This window comes from Sorex araneus, chromosome 3, assembly GCF_027595985.1.
Source record: "Sorex araneus isolate mSorAra2 chromosome 3, mSorAra2.pri, whole genome shotgun sequence".
Taxonomy (NCBI): Eukaryota; Metazoa; Chordata; class Mammalia; order Eulipotyphla; family Soricidae; genus Sorex; species Sorex araneus.
The window spans coordinates 113,586,015-113,598,408 of record NC_073304.1 but is presented as its reverse complement, the minus strand read 5'-3'; the positions used below and the strand labels follow the sequence as shown (position 1 = coordinate 113,598,408).

The 12,394-nt window shown below is 62.9% G+C and overlaps 1 protein-coding gene across 3 annotated transcripts in view; it reads right to left on the bottom strand.

Annotated features, from left to right (window-relative positions):
• Window positions 1–12,394, bottom strand: part of DLG5 (discs large MAGUK scaffold protein 5) — a 91,739-nt gene that overhangs the window by 20,193 nt on the left and 59,152 nt on the right. For all 3 annotated transcript variants that reach the window (XM_055131887.1, XM_055131885.1, XM_055131886.1), the window contains exons 8-20: window positions 11,095–11,279; window positions 10,793–10,918; window positions 9,523–9,655; window positions 9,040–9,167; window positions 8,441–8,616; window positions 8,137–8,240; window positions 6,618–6,710; window positions 4,700–5,719; window positions 3,455–3,578; window positions 3,010–3,154; window positions 1,943–2,055; window positions 1,469–1,558; window positions 1,218–1,353 (exon numbers count right to left, since the gene is read on the bottom strand). In XM_055131887.1, the coding sequence (XP_054987862.1) occupies window positions 1,218–1,353; window positions 1,469–1,558; window positions 1,943–2,055; window positions 3,010–3,154; window positions 3,455–3,578; window positions 4,700–5,719; window positions 6,618–6,710; window positions 8,137–8,240; window positions 8,441–8,616; window positions 9,040–9,167; window positions 9,523–9,655; window positions 10,793–10,918; window positions 11,095–11,279 (2,573 nt within the window). The remainder of the gene's footprint in view (window positions 1–1,217; window positions 1,354–1,468; window positions 1,559–1,942; window positions 2,056–3,009; window positions 3,155–3,454; window positions 3,579–4,699; window positions 5,720–6,617; window positions 6,711–8,136; window positions 8,241–8,440; window positions 8,617–9,039; window positions 9,168–9,522; window positions 9,656–10,792; window positions 10,919–11,094; window positions 11,280–12,394) is intronic.

Here is a 12,394-nt window from a genome sequence, read left to right as displayed (position 1 = left end):
TGCACGCGGCTGACCCAGGTTCAATTCCCAGCATCTGATATGGTCCCCTGAGCACCGCCAGGAGTGATTCCTGAGCACAGAGCCAGGAGAGACCCCTGTGCATCGCTGGGTATGACCCAAAAAGCAAAAAAATAAAAATAAAAAAATACAAACCAAGAAAATATTCAGATTCTGATGGGATTCTCCTGAGCAGAGCTGCCCCCACAGGGGCCTTCCTGGCTGGAGGCTACCATGGTGCTCTGCATTCACTCGAGTGGGTAACAACAGATCAGCTGCTTTCACGTGCCACAAAGAAAGGCAAGAAGGACGGGCCCTGGGACAGCAGTGAGAGGAAGTGGATGGTGGGGTGGAGGACATGGCACCAGAGTACTGTGCGCGTGAAACCCGACCGTGAACAGAACTATAAATCATGGCACCTCAAGTGACACACTATGCAGAGGCAAGTTCAAGCCTCAATTCAGTCTCCCACAAGAGCTCTGAGCTGGGCGTCGGATGAGTCCCTTGGGAGAGCGAAGGGTGCAGATGAGGCAAGCACAGAGCAGGCGGTGGTGGGGACCGGCCCTTTGGCCTGAACCCAGAACATCCCCAGAGACAGGTGACATGGAGCAGGAGTGCAGCAAAGCCCTGAGCCACAACGCACAGCTCGTCTATGTGCACTTCCTTTCACGAGAAAACGTCGCCCTGGGGAGCGAACAGGACGGGGCGAAGGCTGGAAAGACGACAATGGGGTTAGGGTGCTGGCCCTACATGCCGCTGGCCAGGTTTGATCCCAACATCCCGTAGGGCTCCCAGAGCCCCTTCAGGAGTGATCCCTGGGCGCAGAGCCAGGAGTCAGCCTGAGCACCTCCAGGCAATTCCGGGCAGGGAAGCAGAGGTAAGAGTCAACTCAGGGGGTCAGTCACTGGCTTCACTCATGCGCCTGTACAAGGAAGACAATCGTGTCCCTGCAGGGGGTCCTGATCCCCAACTTGGCCGAGCTTTGTGGAGGCCTGGAAGCAGCACCCAGGGCCCCGGCATCCCCCTACGGCACTACTGTCCCCCAACGGGGCCCACCTACCTCCCACCTTGCCATCTAAGCACCACGAGCTCGCAGGAGCCTCGAGTGGTGTGCGGGGTGGGGACGCAGGGAGACACTGGCCAGTACTCGGTGGCCCCATGAGAGCCTCCTGGGATGACACTCAACAGTTCTCTGGTCCGGCCACCCCCACCACGCTCACCTGTCCTTCCTCCGATCCCCGAGGTTGACAGCGACCCTAGGCATTGTGGCAGCTGATGGCTGGGTGCAGGAGGACAAGGCGTCCATGCTCAGGGGTGACTGCGGCGGGGTGCTGCACTCGGAGTGTGACAGGGAGCCTGTGGAAGAGGCGGGGTGACAGGCCCGGCCCCCATATCAGCAGGCCCACCATGGCACCTGGGAACAGGGGCGGGTGACCACCACCCAAGGGCGGAGGCAGCGGAGGTGCCTCACCTCGGTCAGAGCCCACGACAGAGCGGGGGTACCGGGGTGTGGACGGGATCTTGATGCGCTCCGTCTTGAACTGCAGGTTGCAGGAAGACCCTGTAGTGCCCAAAGGGATAGGCTGAGGCCGTGGTGCCACCCCAGCCCCCCTCGCCCACCACTGCCTCAGAGCCGTGATAAAACAGAAGAGGGACCCGCCACTCCTCGGGGTGCCTCAGCAAGAGAAGCAGCCCTCTCTCCGGGCACTCAGACACGGGCTGGGGCCGGGGACACGTCTCCCCCACGCCCCCAGAAACACCCCCCACCCCATCCCCGGTAAATCAGAGCAGCAACCCCCGAGAGGAGCGACCAGTTCAGGGACAGGAAAACCCCAGGGGCCACTGAGAGGAGACGGGACACAGAAGCCAAAGGCACAGTGAGGCTGGGAGGCCCATCTGGGGCGGGGGCGGGAGCGGAGGGAAAGCTGAGGGGCAGCCGCGTTACCCAGGCGGGCGCTGGAAGGCAGCGAGTTGGACCCATGGGAGGTTCTCATCTCCGAGCAGTCACCACAGGCTCTGCGGCTCAAGTCCAGGCTCAGCCGTCCCTGGTGCTGGACACTGCAAGGAGCAGAGTGGAGTGAGCTAGGGGCTGTCCGGGGCAGAAAGCGGCTGGCCTTGACTGCAGGCTTCACTGAGTCAGGGCAGGGCCCGCAGCCACTCTCAGTGGGCCAAGGACAGTGGACAGTCCAGAGTCACGGCACAGAGATGGCGTCCACTGAGCCGCATGCCCAGCGAAGGGACTGAGCAACTGCCCCACCCCCACCTGGCTCAATGAGAGGGCACACCACAGGGAGGAGGGGAGGACTCTCACCCGGAGGGGGAGGACTCTCACCAGGAGGAGAGGACTCTGCAGGGAGGGGAGAGGAGGACTCTCACCCGGAGGGGGAGGACTCTCACCAGGAGGAGAGGACTCTGCAGGAAGGAGGGGAGGGGAGGACTCTCACCAGGAGGGGGAGGACTCTCACCAGGAGGAGAGGACTCTGCAGGGAGGGGAGAGGAGGACTCTCACCAGGAGGGGGAGGACTCTCACTGGGAGGAGAGGACTCTGCAGGGAGGGGGGCGCTCACGGGGAGGAGCAGACTCCTCCAACACCTCGGCAGCCCCAGGTGAACCCTCTCCCACTCCAGTGGCAGGAAGAGCCTGAGAGTCTGGGTGGGGCCTTTCCTCTGGGGGCAGCAGACCAGGATCCCCAGGGCAGGCTGGCCACTGGCCCAGCCATGACCTTTGCAGTGGGGGAATGAGACCAAGTCTCTCCCGCTCACACAGGCTGAGTCCCTGGCCTGCGCCCTCCGTGTCACCGAGCCCTGCCAGCTCTACCCCTGGGGCCTGTGCCTGTGTGCAGGTGCCATGGCACCGCCCACTTCCTCTCCGGAGGGCATGCCCAGGGCTGGCCGCTAGCCTGGTCTCAGCTCCTGTCCCGCCATCCCCATCGCAGCTTGTCCGCCGCCCTGTGCCATGGTCCTCGGCTGTGTCCCTTCATGCCCCAGAGGCGAGGGTGGGCCTCACACATACCTGGGCTGCGAACCCGGGGGCCCAACCTCCCTGGGCACGGGCGGAGAACCGCAGGGGCCTGCCCGGTGGCTGCGTGCAGTGGAGACGGGGTTCCTCAGGATGGAGCTCATGGTGGCACTGGGGGCCAGACTCCGAGGGATGGTGCCTGGAAATGGGCAAGGTGAGGGCCGTCCCCTCAGGCCACCCTGGACCTGGGCCAGCCCCTCCCCCGGGCTTCCATCGCTGTGCTGTCGGGGGTGACACCGGGGATGGTACCCACAGACCCCAGAATGGAAGAGCAGTGCTGGGTCAGTGACTGCTGTCCCGGGCCTGCTCTGGAAGGCCCAGGAGAGTGCAGGCGTCTGGACAGGACAGCGGCGGCACCCGGGGCCTCTGGGCCCACAACAGGCGGCTGCTCCCTGGACTCATCCTCCGCTCCCCCGCCCTCCCGGTCCCGCACACTCACCCATGGACGGCCTGTGCGGGTAGAGGGGCGCGTTGCTGTGGCGCCCGGAGTGTCCGGGTGAGTAGGGCGGCCAGTCCTGAGGTTCCGGGGAGCACTCCCCACAGGCAGGGCTGCGCTTCTGCTCCTGCACAACCGAAGCAAAAGGTGGGGGCTGCAAATGGGGACCCACAGCCCCTGCCCTCCAGGGCCCCCAGGGCAGGTCACTGACGTACAGCCGCCCCGCACGGCTAGAAAGGCCCGCGGCCTTCAAGATGAGTTTGGAGGAAACCACAGAGCTAAAACAGACAGTCCTGGGGCCGGAGCGATAGCACAGCGGGTAGGGCGTTTGCCTTGCACGCGGCCGACCCGGGTTCGATCCCCGGCATCCCATATGGTCCCCCAAGCACCGCCAGGAGTAATTCCTGAGTGCAAAGCCAGGAGTAACCCCTGAGCATCGCTGGGTGTGACCCAAAAAGCAAAAAAAAATAAATAAATAAAAATAAAGTAGTAGTTGGCTTCGCCCAATTTATAAAAAAAAAAAAAATAAAATAAAACAGACAGTCCTCTCAGATGCTGAGCACCTGACCCTGAAGGGCATCGCAGGAGCTGCCTCACCCTCTGGAAAGAACCAACGAGCCCCTGGGCTTGCCCCGCCAGACCACATGTGCTCTCCCACCAGCCCTGCCACTTCGGGGGGCTCCGCAGACGCTGGGGTCTGCCCAGTAAAGTCTTCCCTACAAGACGCACAGCAAGGGACCAGAGGGACAAAGGAGCAGGTCAAGCCTTTGACTTGCATGCAGACGACCCGGATTTGATCCCCAGCATCCCATAAGGTCCCCCCTGCCCTGCCAGTAGTGATCCCTGAGCACAGAGGCAGGAGTAAGCTCTGAGCACAAAGCCAGGAGTAAGGTCTGCTGAAGAGGAGCTGGAGAGATAGTACAGTGGGTAGACACTTTGCATGTGATCGACTCAGGTTCAATCCCCAGTTCTTCGCATTTGGCCTACCGAGCCCTGAGCACAGAGCACAGAGCCAGGAGTGAGCCCTGAGCACCTCTAGGTGTGGCCCTGAATAGAGAAAGGACAGCAGATGGGCGTTCCTCGGACCCACACACCACTACGCTCTTCCCTCCTCGCTAGGGGCTGCTGTGCCTGCAGCTAGTGACCAGAGCAGAGGCAGGGAGGTGAGACGGACGTAGCCAGCGTGGGGCCACCTGCAGGCTCCTGGCCCCAACCGGACCCTGAGCCCCATCCCAGGCTGTGCTCTACCTCCAGGAACTGGGCAGGGATCACCACCGGCGCCAGCTTGGGCCGGAAACTGGGCGCAGACTTAGGGCGGCGGCGCTTCTGGCCTGGCTCGTCCCCCGTCTGGGAGGTGAGGTCCTCGTCGCAAGACTTCTTGGCCGGCAGGCAGGCCACGTCGCCGTCGCCCTCTGGGCAGTAGCTGGAGGCAATGCGGACCCTGGCCTTTCGAGGGGGGGAGGCGTGCATGGGCTCCCCGGGGTCCGTGTCGGGGGGCAGCGGGCCGGGCGGGCTGGTGGATGGAGAGCTGCCCACCAGCGTGGCCTCCGACTCGGAGCTGGTCTCCAGCCGCTGCTGGAACTTCATGGAGTCGCTCCTCCGGGGCGGCTTTGGGGGCGTCGGGGGGCCCGATCTCCGTGTGGGCTGGGGGGAGCGGGCAGGTCCAGGTGCGGGGAGCAGGTACTCGATGCGGGGCGGGGTCTGGGGGCGCTGGAAAGTGTTGGGGTCGAAGATGGACTTCCTCTGCTTTGGCTTCTTGTACACAGACAGTTTCTCGGGCCGCGCCGCCGAGCTGAGCACGGCCTTGGGCCAGGTGCCGCCCGTGCTGGCGCTCTCAGGCTCCACCTTGTCCGGGGGCGCCTCTGCCGCCCCGCATGGGCCCCCGTCCGCCTCAAAGGGCAGCAGGGGCCGGCGGCTCCGCGCGTCCGCCAGCCCGTAGCCACGGTCCCCGGAGGTGTGCGGGCGGAAGGAGGCAAGGCTGCGCTCGGAGGCGCTGGGGCAGGCCTTCGGGGACGCGGGGAAGGGCGTCCCGGGGAACGGGCTGTGCAGGAAGGCGCTGCCATCCGCTGCTGGCCCCAGCTCCTTTCTCTCCTCCAGCCTGTCCCCAGGGAAGAGCTCCGTCTGCGCGGGGCTGCCAGGCTGTAGCCCACCCCGTCGGGGCTGGCACTGCGAGTCCGGCCCTGGCGCCCGGAAGCTCAGCATCTTCTCAGAGTCCTTGATCGTTTCCAGGATATTCTGGCCACTCCACGAGGTGCTCTGCGGGAAGACCTGGGGCGGGAGGGCACAGAGCGGGCAGGTGAGCAGGCAGGCCTGGGCTGCACAGCACGCTGACAGGGTCAGGGAGGTGAGCAGCGCCTCCATCCCCCAAGGACCGGCACACTCCCGGAAACACTCCAATCTCCCCGAGTGCACAGGGCCACACAGGGCTCGTGCTCTCTGAGCGCCTTCTGTTACCACTCAGTGCCCCATATTTCTTAAATTATTAAACAGAGGAGAGATAGCACGGTAGGGAGGAGGCTTGCCTTGCACTCCACTGACCTGACTTTGGTCCCCGGCATCTCATATGGTCCCCCAAGCCCTGCCAGGAGTGATTCCTGAGTGCAGAGCCAGGAGTAAGCCCTGAGCACTGCCAAGTGTGGCCCAAAGATGAAAAATAAAAAATAAAAAAATCCAACGAAGGAAGGTAGTGAGAGTGCAGTGGGGTGGTGCTAGCTCTAAACACAGCTAATCTGGATTTGATCCCCAACATCCTGCATGCTCCTTCGAGCACTGCCAGGAGTGATGCCCAAGCACAGAGCCAGGAGCAACCCCTCACTGCCAGGTGTGGCCCAAACAAACCCTCCCCACCAAAAAGAGAGAGAAAGAAGAAGAAGAAAAAGTAATATACAGACAATTCATGTCACTTCTATCAACTTTAGCATGTGGTTCCACGAAACAGGCCTTCCTGAAGTCTAAAATCCAGTCTCCTTCCTGAAATCCAAACACCCAAAGAAGCGGGTGATTCTCGAAGACCTAACCAGTCCATATTCAAGTGGCCCAACTATCCCCTTCACAGCTGCTTTTCTGATTGGTCTGGTCCACGCGTGCCCGGCCCTTGGTCCATCAGTACGCTCTCCCCAAAGACCCCGAAGCGCAGGCTAGGTCACTGCGGGAGGCAGGGACGGACCTTCAGGAGAGACAGCGTCAGGGAGTCCTGGCAGCTACGCAGCAGAGATTCACACTCGTTCAGAGACTTGTTGTCCAGCGCGATGCCATTGATCTAGGGTCAGAGACAGCCCCCACAGCCTGTGTCAGACTTGGGCCTGGCTCCCTGAGGGTCCCGCGTCTGCAGCTGGTGAAGGAAATGAAGTTCCTTCCCAGTAAGGCCCAAGACTGAAGTCAGGCAGCTCCCAAGGCAAGATGACACCGGACCCAACAGCCTTTCCCGGGTCTGGCGCCAGAATACTCTACCCTGGCTGCTCCCCAGGAAGCAATGCTGGGCCATGGCTTCAATGGGGAACAGGAAGAGGATGAAGAAAGAGAAAGGAAGGGGAGGAGGAAAAATAGACGAGGATGAGAAAGAGAAGAAAGAAAGGAAAAAGAAAGAGATGGAAAAGGAAGAATAAGAAGAATAAGCAGCAGCTGCAGCCCTGGCTAAAAGGCTGGAGCACTTGCGTTGGCACAGTGAGGGCCCCGAGCACTGCTGGGAATGGGCCCAAAATAAAAGTAAACAAAATATATCTTGTTTGTATGTGGAATATCAAGAAACAAAGCAAGGGAACATACAGTGGTCAGTGGAAACAAAGCCTGCAATACTGGTAACAGAACTTAGAACTGAAAGGGGTGAAGGGACCGTGAGGCAGAGTGCGGGAGTATGTACACACGGGTGGTGGATGGGCCACGAGACAGAGGTGTGGGGGTATGTATCACAGGCAGTAGATGAGTTGTACGACAGGGGGAAGGGTATGCATATATGGGTGGGGAGTGGGCCACGAGTCAGAGGTGTAGGGGTAGGTAAGCAGGGTGGCAGATGGGCAGGGATAAGCACACACAGGTGGCGGACGGGCCACGGGACAGAAACCCTGAGCCCCATCTAAACATCAAGCCAAACCAACAGGCTGGCCCCAACAGGAAAAGAATGACTGTAGGGAAACACTTTAAGAGAGGGTCCAAAGCAACAGCACAGTGGGTAGGGCACTCGCCTTCCCCGAGGCCAACCTGGATTTGACCCCGGCACCCCAAGTGGCCCCCAAGCTGTGTGAAAAGTGGTCCCCGCGTGCAGAGCCAGGAAGAAGCGCTGAGCATCAACAGATATGGCCAAAAAAAGGCCAAAAACAAACAAGCCAATGAGGGTTCCCTGGGAGCCCGAGGATAGCCCGGCAGGCCCAGCGTTTGTGTGCAGCCGACCCAGGTTCAATCCCGGCACCACACAGGGTTCCCAGCACCCCATCAGGAGTGACCCCTGAATACAGTCGGGGGTGGGCCCGAAGCCAAACATATAAAAAGTAAAGTGTCTCCATAGATGATTTTTTCTCTCCTACCTCAATCTGTTTCCTCATTTTCCAGCCAACAGAACACCACAGGGAGGGGCAGAAACAAAGTGTGCCTGAGCGCCGACCCAGCCACGGCCCAGACCGAGCCCCATGCAGCCACTACGCACGGCTTCAAGGGGACACTCCCAGCGCCGGGTGCAGGCAAACACTCACCGCCACAATCCTGTCCCCCACGGCCAGGGAGCCCTCCTTGGCAGCCGGGCTTCCGGGCACCACGGCCGCTGCGTACACGCCATTCTCCAGGCTGATGCCACTGTCTGAGAACAAGAGCAAGCGTGTGGCAGTGGCCCCGGGTCCCGGGGGTCCCACCTGAACCTCACGAGCCTTCTGAAAAGAAAACACTAGCAGATGGCACCCGCGCGCCCGTGCCACCCTGCCCCAGCACCTGTCCCCTCTGCTGCGCCAGACCCTCCACAGCCCCGTGAGGCTCGGTTCCCGTGGCCCCCCGGACTCGCACCTTTCTGTCCGCCCAGGCTGATGTGCAGCGGTGTGACCGCCTTCCCGCCCAGGGACTTGCGTCTCCGCACCACCATGTTGATGGCGCCCCCGCTGTGCAGCAGGGCCCGGAGCGCCTGCTTCCTGTCCTTGTTCACGAGGTCCACGTCGTTGATCCTCAGCAGCCAGTCGTTCACCCTGCAGAGAGGCGCCGTGTCCCCGCAGGCCTGGGCACGAGATTATTCCACCCGGCCCCCATCTGGCTCCAGCCCTAACCAGCACAGGGAGCTGCCCTGGGGCCAACGTGTCCCCTGCAAGGCAGGGATAGTGACCACAGGCAGTTCTCAGGTCTGCAGGTGGGCGGATCGGCCAGGTGGGGAGCCCAGCAGACGCCACGGGCATACCCCAGCACAGCTGCGCAGGCTGAGACTGCGGAGCCCATCCCGAGTTCCCCGCGGTCCAGCCATGTCCTCCCGCGCACGGAGAAGCAAAGGCCGTGCCTGGGGACGGGCAAAGACTCGGGGAGCCATAGGTTGGGGAGGCCACGCCTGGAGCCCCAGACACAGGGCTCTGCCCAACTAAGCACCGCTGTCCAGCTCTCAGCGCCCACAGCGCACTCACCGTAAGCGGCCATCGGCAATGCTGCCTTTGTCCACCTTGGTGACGAATATCCCACAGTCCCCTGGCAGACACGGCTCATTCACACCTTCGGCCATATCAAACCCAAGGGTCTCCGGGTCCACGTCCTCCTGTCAGAGGACAGGGAGAAGCGCACACTTCAGCAGCATTGAGAGGCACTGGACTCCCCGTGTGCACAAGCTGGTCACCCCAGCGTGGGAGTCACCCCTCTGCCATGTCAAGGAGCACCTGTCCCTGTGGACATAGCCCTGGACCGCTGCAAGGTGCCAATGGACAGGCGCCTGTCAGCACCCGAGTCACGGCACAAGGTCCACCCTCACCTTCCCCTGCTCTGCTCATTCCTCACCTTTCCGTCAGCCCTGCCACAGGGAAGGGCTGGCATGGGGGAAGGGCCACAGGGGAGTGAAGCTGCCATCAGCAGCCCAGCAGGAGTGCAGGGGCGGGGCAGAGCCACAGCGAGCTCACCGTGTCCCGCTCGAGCTCCACCACCTCCGTCTCCCACTCCATGGAGTCAGTGTCGATGGCCGAGTCGTGGGAGCTGTGGGCCAGCAGCTGCCGGAAGCGTGCCTCCTTCTCCAGCTGGGACTCTATCTGCTCCCTGCGGACAGGCCCACGCGGAGCTGGCCCCTGGCAAAGGCTCGGGAGCTGCCCTAGCAGGAGTCTCCCCCACTACTCACGGCTGCCCCCCGAGGGGCCAGGCCTCCCCCGTGTCCACCCTCACCTCCCAGCTCTCAGCAACACACACTCCCTCTGTCCCATGAGTCCACGGGACCCACAGGCAGACCCGCCTTCCTGAGGAAACCTCCCGATGAGCCCCCAGGGTCTGGGCGGCCCCTTCATTCGACTCCACCCTCAGGAGACTCGCCAAGGTGGTCCCAGCAGCCTGTGTGTGACCCAACATCCCCGGGGTTCTGGGAGCTTAATGAACAGCTGAAACTGCCCAGGGAGGGGTGGTGGGGGACCAGCGGAAGGTGAGGATGGGGAAGGGTTGTTCCCACTCTCACACACGGTCTCAGTCATCCTTATACTCAACTAAGTGTCACACAGTCACACACATTCAGTCACAAACACATACAATCACACACTCACATAGACTCAATCACCCTCACAGTCACTCACACTCACCCTCACGCTCACACCCACACACCGTCACCTTCAAGCTCACACTCAGTCACACTCTCAGTCATGCTCACTGTCATACTCTCAGTCACAGTCACTCATACTCACACTCAGTTACACACTCTCAGTCACTCAGTGACACACACACACTCTCTGCCACACAGTCACGCTGTTGCTCAGTCACACGCTTGCACTCATACTCATATGTTCAATCACACTATCATATACGTATTCAGCCACACTCACACTCAAACAGTCACTCAGTCACACAGTCACACACTCGCACACTCGCACACTCAGGGATACTCTTGTCTCTCACACTCCCTCGCAGGCAGCAGCCAATCGGGAGCGCAAAGGGAACAGTGCTGCCCACATCTCCTCATTTCAGCTCTTCAGTCTCCCCTCGCTGAGCTACCGAGTTAAGAGCCAGTCACCTCAGGGGCCACTGAGCAGGGCCGTGGTGACAGGGGCCCCTCCAAGGCCTCCCCGCCCCGCCCCGCCCCACCCCTGGCCCCGCCTAGTCCCGCCCTGGCCCCGCCCCCGACTCTGCCCAGCCCCGCCTTGTCCCGCCCCTGGCCCCGTCACGCCACGCCCCCGTCACGCCACGCCCCCATACTTGAGCTCCTTGAGCTCCCGGCTAATGTCGTTCTTCTGCTTGCGCGTGTCGTCCAGGCTGCGCAGCGCCTCGGCCAGCTCGCTGACCGCGCGGTCCCGCTCCCGCCGCAGGTTGTCACAGAGGGTCCTGGGCCGGGCAGGGCGGTCAGGGGCCCCACACGGAGCGTCCTGGTCGCGCACCGGCCCGCCCAGCCCCGCCCCGCTCAGACCCTCCTGCAGGCCTCCCTGGCCCCCACTGAGAGGGGCGCCCACGCGGCGGGGCGAGGGCGGCAGGCACTGGCCGCCCGGCAGCGGGGGACGCACCGGATGCTGTCCCGCTCGGCCACGATCTTGTCCCGCTCCTGGAAGGCCCAGTCGCGCCGGCACTTGGCCACGTCGGCCTCCTGCAGAGCCTCCTTCAGCTCCTGGCACAGGGCCCGGCACTGCTTCCGGAGGGTCTCCGCCTCCTTGGTGGCCCTCCCAGCGTCCATGGTCACCGTATCCTTGATCTGGAGCGGGGACAAACACGGGCTGGTCACGGGGACTCGTGGTCCAGAAGGACCCTCTGACCAGGCCAGAGGAGAGTCCAGCCGCCTGCGCACCGGCCCCGCCCCCACCTCAGCCCCCAGTGCTGAGGGTCAGAATGGATCCAAATCCCTGAGCCCCACAGAGCACCCGGGGCAGTGCCCCCCAGCACTGGTCCTGCTCTCGCTGTCTCGGTCTCCCCCACCACAAGTGGCCTGGGGCCCGCTGACCAGCTCAAGCCAAAGAACTCGGTGCTGAGGCCCCAGCGTGGGGCTCCCTGCTCCACAGTCTTGCTGGCAGCATCTGAGTGCCTCAAAAGCAGGGACTAAACATCTGCACCCCAACTCAGCCCAAGCACTCTGGGCCCATGCAGAGTGCAGACCCGAGTCCCAGAGCAGTCAGCAGAAAGCCCTGGGCCAGGAACAGTGCCCGGCCTGGCCTGTGCCCCTCGGGGTTCCATCCCCGGCACCCATAGGGCCCCAGGTCCTGGTGGGAGAAACCTTGAGTGCAGAGCCAGGAGGAAGCGCTGAGTACAACCCCCTGGGCAGGGTCTGCTGAGCTGTGGGGAGGGGCTTCTGCCCCCGCAGGCTGGGGCCTGGGGTCAGGGCACCCACCCCACCCAACCTGCGGCAGGGGGCCAGCTGGCAGCCCTCGGACACATCAGAGGTGAGAGCGAGAGGACTGTGCCCCGCGAATTCAGGAGGCAGAGGCCCCCGAAGGCCCCTGGACCACCCCTGCTGCCCTGCCATGGGCCATCTGGGGGCGGGGCGGTGACAAGCAGAGGGAGGTGGCAGGAAGGGGAAAGGCCAGCGAGGCTGGGGGCCTGGACCGGAAGGGCTGGGGTCCCCAGGGCCCCACTCAGAGGCCACTGCTGTGTCCAGGGCTCTCCCGGGGGCTATGCCAGACCCAGCTCAGGACCTAGAAATGGGGGTGGCCGGGGCACTCCTCTGCTCCTGCAGTGCCTACCCAGAATCTGGAGAGACTCCTGCCAAGGCACAGGACAGACCGGCGCCCGCCTGTGCCCCCTGCTTTGCCCCAATGCGACTGCTGCCCAGGGGTCACCACCTGGCACATGGCTTTGTGCTGGGCTCAGCTCCCG